Source organism: Halichoerus grypus, chromosome 8 (genome assembly GCF_964656455.1).
Source record: "Halichoerus grypus chromosome 8, mHalGry1.hap1.1, whole genome shotgun sequence".
Lineage (NCBI taxonomy): Eukaryota > Metazoa > Chordata > Mammalia > Carnivora > Phocidae > Halichoerus > Halichoerus grypus.
In genome coordinates this window covers 79,200,820-79,208,264 of record NC_135719.1, presented here as the reverse complement: position 1 = coordinate 79,208,264, position 7,445 = coordinate 79,200,820, and the positions used below count along the sequence as shown (strand labels likewise).

Genomic DNA, 7,445 nt, shown 5'->3' with positions numbered 1-7,445 from the left:
AAGGAACTGACTTTTCCTGATGCTGAAAAAAGTGGAAGTTCACTGATATCAAAATGCAGCAATCTGAGAAATTGGCTCCTAACATTTAAGAACGTGCCCAAGCCAGCTCTTTAAAAAATCCATTTCTTAAGTGACATTTCTTTAGGATTACTTATTTTAAATTCGAAAAATAGACAGCTTTAAAGATAACAATAAGAAATCAACCATTCAGAAATAATAGTTTATTGAGGTTTTGTTTTGGTTCCCTCCCCCCCCACCATGTAATCTATATTTCCATTAATTTGGATCATGTTGTAGATATAATTTAATGTTTTATTTTTCTCCCAGCCATTGGTAATGGACATTTGCTACTCTTGTATTTGGTTTCCATTCCTTTCTTGTGTTGCAGGGAATAACCCTTCTGTCAGCAATTGGAATTCTGCTGGAGTTTTTCTTTCCTTTTTTTTTTTTAAGATTTTATTTATTTACTTGAGAGAGAGTGAGAGAGAGCATGAGTGCAGGAGGAGCAGAGGGAGAGGAAGAAGCAGACTCCCCACTGAGCAGGGAGCCCGACGTGGGGCTCAATCCCAGATGCTTAACTGACTGAGCCACACTGGTGTCCCTCTGGTAGAGGTTTTTTTTTTTTTTTTTTTAACATTTTATTTGTTTATTTGTCAGAGAGAGAGAGAAAGCACAAGCAGGGGGAGCGGCAGGGAGAGGGAGAAGCAGGCTCCCCCGCTGAGCAGGGAGCCTGAAGTGGGACTCGATTCCAGGACCCCGAGATCATGACCCTAGCCAAAGACAGTTAACAGACTGAGCTACCCAGGTGCCCCTCTGGTGGAGTTTCTTTTTTTAAGATTTTATTTATTTATTTGTCAGAGAGAGAGAGCACAAGCAGGGGGAGCGGCAGGGAGAGGGAGAAGCGGACTCCCCCACTGAGCAGGGAGCCTGATGTGGGACTCCATCCCAGGACCCCCAGATCATGACCCAAGCCAAAGACAGACAGTTAACTGACTGAGCCACCCAACCACCCCTCTGCTGGAGTTTTAATTCTGTGATTTTGTTTTTCCTTCTCAAAGGAGGACATGAGTTTCAGGTTGGCCAATCGGAGGACCCCACATTCCTGGATTTATGCATATGACAGGAACAAAACCAATCAGTAAAGTATTTTCTAGATTGAATGGAAGTGGGAGAGCAGGACACTTCCTACTGTGACCCTTAATGTAGGCTATAAAGGTGACAATGATTTTCTCTGCCATTACATGGAGAGACGCTGCATGAGAATGGAGTTAGCATAGAAAACAGTGGAGCAAGAGAGAAAACAAGACTGTAGCGAAGGACTTCATTTCTTCATCCCACTGTGCCTCTTGGACTTGTTTTCTGTGAGTTAATACAGTTCCTCTTATGTTTAAGTTAATTTGTTTGGTACTTCTGTAACTTGTAACCAGACAGTCCTACTAGTATAATATTAAAAATATGTCATATCTTTAAAATTTCATTGATTAATATATATGTAAATTCTGGAAAACAATCCATCCTAAGAATATATAATTCCATGACTATAGAATACTATCTCAAATATTAGCTCTTATCGCAATGGTTATTATTGTTTTTATCATATTTATGAACATATCAGACTCAATTTAACTTTTCCTATAATTTTTGGATATTTATGTTTTCAAATTTCAAATTTTTGTCTCTATTAAATAAAGCTTGCTGTCCATGTTTCCATATAAATTAATAGAATTCTACCTATTAAAACTAGGGGGAAATTATCAGCTTTTTAAAGCTTTGTATTATATTTGCCAACTTTTTCATTCTAATCACAAATGCATGATTGCCCATAATTTTTGGCAATTCGAAAGATACACTTTTAGTTTTTCCTTTTGTGACTGAGGCTATATAACTATTATATGATCAGAATCCACTGATGCCTCGTTGTAAGATCTGTTAAAAATCTTGCATTTTAAAAATGATCTACTTTTAAAAGACAACTTAATAATCTCTCTGAAATATGTATTTGTCTACCTAAGGGGCCTATGACTCATCTCAATCTTTTACTTTGGTAAAAATAGTGGTTAAATACAGAGTCCTGATCAGGGACTCAGGACCTGCATCATAGAAGAAGCTCAGGACCCACAAGTTCTCGCAGGCTCTTCCCTGCCTATAAATCTAAGCTGCCCTAACCCTCCCAAGCAAGTTTCAAAGCACTGAGGAAAAGTAGGACTCAGTCAGAGCACACTCATGTTCAAAGCAGCATTATTCACAATAGTCAAAAGGTGAAAGCAATGCATCTCATTTTTTTCCCAAAAACATTTACTGAAAAGGCCTAACACTTTCCCCACTGTTTGGGGATGTTTTTTATATCATAAATTACATTTTTATGTATACTAAAGAAGTGCTTCTCAAACTTTCCTGGGCTAAGACTCACCTTGTGCGTTTGTTAACAGTGCAAATGTATGGGCCCGTTCACAGAGATTTTGATTAATGAGGTCTGAGGAAAAACCAAGGAATCTGTAACCCATAGGGAGGTCAGGTGGTTCTGCTGTGAGGCTTCCAGGCAAAAACTTAAGAAACATCCTATGAGCATGTTTCGATGCCATCTGTTCTGTGTTTTCTTCTTCTTCTTTTTTTTTTTTTTTTTTAAGATTTTATTTATTTGACAGAGAGAGACACAGCGAGAGAGGGAACACAAGCAGGGGGAGTGGGAGAGGGAGAAGCAGGCCTCCCGCCGAGCAGGGAGCCCGATGCGGGGCTCAATCCTGGGACCCTGGGATCATGACCTGAGCTGAAGGCAGACGCTTAACGCCTGAGCCACCCAGGCATCCCTGTTCTGTGTTTTCTGTTTCTGTCTCTGTCTGTCTTGCCCATTTACTGCTCATCTCCATTCGTACCCTCTGCCCCAAGCAACCACTCATCTACTTTCTGTTCTCTCTGTGCTAACTTTTGAACAAGCAGATGAATGCATGGGGGTTGTTTTATTAGATATTAAAATATTTTATAAAAAGAAAATAAGTAAAAGCATATTACTGGCCCAGGAATAGAGAAAACTATCATCAAAACACAATAGGTAGTTCAGAAACAGAATTATTTAATATATAAGGTAACTTTTAAATTAGAGGTGAGAGGGGCGCCTGGGTGGTGCAGTCGGCTAAGCGTCGACTCTAAAAAAATTGTTTAAATACATACATACATACATACATAAGAGGTGAGAGAATGGATTTCATTCCCCAAATAACTGGTACTGGGATTATGAACAAATCATGTGAAAACAAAACCCACCTCTCACTATACTTCAAAATAAATTCCAGATGGGTAAACGACTTTTTAAAAAAAATCCATAAAAGTCACAAAATAGAATAGAAGCGAAAATGCATATATTTTCGGCTGAGAAAGGATTTTGACAAGCATGAAACTACAAGTTGGATTCATAAATAAAGGATTAAGAAGTTTAAGATATAAGAACCAAGGAGGTGTCCCAGGCAGGGCGTGATGCGTGTCCTCAGCAGGAGCCTGAGCTCTGCTGTCCGTGCACCTGCTGTCCTGTCCGCTCCAGCCCAAGACGTCGCAGAGGCTCCAGGCTCTCCTTTACGGCACTGTGTGCTGAGCTCCCTGGACTGTCACAACGGGCTCACTCTCCTGAAGATACTCCCTGGGGGAGTCTGATGAGAGTGTGCAAGCAGGGACGGGAGGAAGGGCTTCTGAATCTGGTCACACCAAGACTGCCCACTCTTACAACACCGCCGTAGGCCAGTTTTTCCTCCCAGTCCGATTCTCTGCTCTCCTGCCTTCACTCTTCCTGTTCTCTCCACTTGCTCACGTGTGCCCCCAACATCTGCCTTTCTTTAACCCTCCATTCTCTGATTTTTTTTCTACTCACGTACACACGGGTTGCATCCAACCTGGAATCAGAGGCTCTCCGTCTGCATCTGCATGTCAGTCCGGGTCTGCCGGTTACGAGTATTAGAGAATCCCTCAGGCTGCCAAGGGCACAGAGGAGTAAGACAACCCAGGACCCTGCTCCTGCAACAGCACAGATAGGCTTCGTGGCACGGCGGCCAATTTCTCACAGCACCCTAGTGGTTCAAAGACAGTTCTAGTTCTGGCCACTTTTGTGATCTCTCTGTTTCTGCTAGTCTCTACTGATAGTTACAAAGACAGCATGGAGAAGGAAGTACACATTAGCCTCAGGAAGAGAAACTAGACTGATGGGGGCCATAGAATAGCGGTGAAGAGCAGAGATGTGGACATTCAGAAAGACTTGTGACCTGGGCTTGAGCCAGGGTTCTGCCGGAGCCAGGGTAAAATTTTAAGCAACCTCCTTTCACAAAGAGATGCTAATTACAATGCAAACAAAAACAATACTAAAAGACAACATGTTTATCAAAGGTTGTTTGGATGATGAAAATGGTTATATGTATATATATATAGTGCTTAGCATAGGGCTTGGCACATCATTGCTTGTTACGTCAGCCATTATTATTTATTATTTTTATTTTATTTTGGGGTGACCCCAAGAATGTATGTATTTCAGCTGCTCAGACCTGTTTTTCTCCCTTTCCACTCCAAGCTCCTGTGCTCTTAGGGGAAGCCAGTACCCGCCATATTAGGATCTCTCCAGCCCAGACCTGGAAACATCCATTCTCTGAAGCACAGACAAGACAAAGACTGAACGAGGTAAAGAGGCCACAGGCAGAGGTAGGCCTGGAAACCTGCTCTCCAGCGTACCTAAGGTACTTACCTTTCTCTGGGAGGAAATCCTCCTTGGAGAGTTCATGATTAACAGCCAGATTTGGAATAAAAATGGAAAATGAGGGGCACCTGGGTGGCTCAGTCGTTAAGTGTCTGCCTTCGGCTCAGGTCCTGATCCCAGGGTCCTGGGATCGAGCCTCGCATCAGGCTCCCTGCTCAGCGGGAAGCCTGCTTCTCCCTCTCCCAATCCCCCTGCTTGTGTTCCCTCTCGCTGTGTCTCTCTGTCAAATAAATAAATAAAAGCTTAAAAAAAAAAAAAGAAAGAAAAAGAAGTGGAAAATGATAGCTAGGCCCAGGAGTTCCCTGTGAAAGCTGACACTTTGCACTAAAGGGCCGACTATATGCCCTGATGTCTAGCAATGGGGCACAATTCCCGCGACACGTGTTACTGCTGCTCAGGCTCCTGCAAGGGAAGTTTTAAATTATTTAACATCATGACCATGAAGCTTAGTAATAACATGCTTCGTCAGTATGTACCAAATTCGATGTTTTCATTTCTTTTTAAAGTAGGACCATTTTTTTTGAGAGAGAGAAAGTGCAAGAGTGGGAGGAGGGGTGGGGAGAGGGAGAGAGAATCTTAAGCAGGCTCCACACTCAGCGCGGAGCCCCGACTCGGGGCTCGATCCCACCACCCTGAGATCATGACCCCAGCTGAAATCAAGAGTCAAATGCTTAACCAATGGAGCCACCCAGGCGCCCCTAAAGTAGTACAGTTTTTTAAAAATGTAAGTCATCTCAGTTTTACACATTTGCGTAGGAAAGACACTTGCTCATGTGTATTTAAAGTCCTGGGGGATATTGGTGCAGGCTGCTGTGGGGTGAACAGATAGGGGGACCCACAGAGAGGCCGGAAAGTAAGGACTGAGATCTCTGATGGTGAGGTTACCATAACTGCCGAACAGGCACACAGGGTGGAGGGAGATTAGGGATGTGAAACCTGGTCACAGCAAAACCAGGAAGTCTACCGGAGAGAACAAGATAGGATGAACCCCCCCCCCACACACACACACACAACAAGGTAAGTGATGCACGTGAGTGGTCAGAGGAGGGCTGCACAGTGGACCGAGCAGCTCCCGGCAATGAGGTCGTGGTGAAAGCCGACACACAAAGAAGCAGCAGACGGTGATGCTCTGACCCAAGGTTCCTGGCTTGATCCCTTCTCCCAGGGCAGCTACCGTCAGAGATGAGCCAGAGGACGAGTCCTAAGATGAAGAATCTTCCTCCGGACAGGAGGGGGAGGGGAGGGAGGATGACTTACGGCTCTTTGCAGTGCAAGTTCACAACTCCTAAGAAGGGGACAGACACAACTGTTCCAGAGGGCGGCAGCCCAGGAGCCTCCTCCCCGCCTCTCTCCCCCCACTGCTGTCCTGCCCTCCATCTTCCTCATCCTTCCTTGTTTCCTGCTCTCTCCCTTTCTCTCCCTCTTTCCTTCCCCTTCTCCTCCCACGTCCACAGTCTTCTAGACTGACTAGGGGCATGGGAAGGCTACTTTTCAGTCCATGTTTCAGAATATTGAAATATATGCCGAGTTGTCAATTGGAAAATTGCCCAAAGCCTTAGAACTCAGAACAGCAGTAAGTGGCAGAAATGAACGCGTGCTGCTGGGGGGCAGAAGCAGGCACAGTGGCGCAGGGCCCCCATCTCCTTCTCTCTCCTAGTCCCCCGTGCCTGCCGGAGAACATGCCGACTCTGATCGCCGTGCGGCCCCTGGCTCTGCTGCTTCTGCTGCTGCAGCCACTACAATTTAAGATTTTGCGTGTTGGTCTCAATAAGTCAGAGGAAGAGATAGAACAGTTTGAAGATTACTTGGAGGAACTGCACAGCTCAGGACCTGCCAAACCTCTGACCAAGGAGGCTTTCCAAAGACGTACGATTATCGATCCTGAAAGACCACTAATTGATCCAGACTACTGTACTGATGAAATGAAGATGAAAAATGTTCACGACAAATTCCGTTGTGTCAGAGAACATTTCTTCCTCCAAATAGCATATGAGGACTTGCAAAAGATCTGTAAAAACTTATTTGTGCCTTGTAAGAATGGAGTTAAGAAATGTCACAGGAGCAGGCAACTAGTAGAAGGGGTGTATTGTAATTTAACGAGAGGAGCTAGAATGTCAGACTGTGAATATGAATCTTCTTATAGGAAGGGCCATGTCCTTATCACTTGTCAATGGCAAGAGGATATTCAAGAAATTATTCCTGCTTACGTAAATGATATTATGGTTTTAGATACTGATGTCAAGGGTAATAGCCTCTTCCACAATGAAGCACAGTGGCCGTTCTAAAAGAGTATTCCCTAAAAAATCAGGAGTAGGAGGATGTCACCTGCCCATACTGATCCTTGCAAGTTAAAATCGAGAATGGCCATCTTGATCCCATTCATTTTAATCATCCACCTTCTTCCCTTCTCCTCACACCGTGCAAAGGCAACGTGGGCTAAGTTCATCGATGGCCCTCTGAGATGTGGTTTCAAACAGGTCAAGAAATTTAGCATATTTTGAGTGTGTTATGAGGATGAATGCCTGCAGTGAAGGAAGAGCCAGCTCCCAAGAGGAACGGGAAATGGTAGTCTAGAGTGTGCTCCTGAGTTGTATTCATGTGAATCTCTAGTTCAGTAGAACTAATGAAGTGCATTGACCTAGTGAAGTGTATCCGGTATGGCTATGCGGGGTTTCTGGGTTTGGAATTACCTTTTTCTGTAACATAATTTGAA

At 44.0% G+C, this 7,445-nt stretch overlaps 1 protein-coding gene across 1 annotated transcript; it reads left to right on the top strand.

Annotated features, from left to right (window-relative positions):
- The first annotated feature begins 6,411 nt into the window (after positions 1-6,411).
- On the top strand, positions 6,412-7,017 carry RNASE9 (ribonuclease A family member 9 (inactive)). Its single transcript, XM_036118006.2, has one exon. It carries the CDS (start codon positions 6,412-6,414, stop codon positions 7,015-7,017), a length of 606 nt encoding a protein of 201 aa, XP_035973899.2.
- Positions 7,018-7,445: the final 428 nt, after the last annotated feature.

Coding starts and splice junctions, on each gene's coding strand:
- RNASE9 (XM_036118006.2), top strand. CDS start 6,412: ATGCCGACTCTGATCGCCGTGCGGCCCCTGGCTCTGCTGCTTCTGCTG.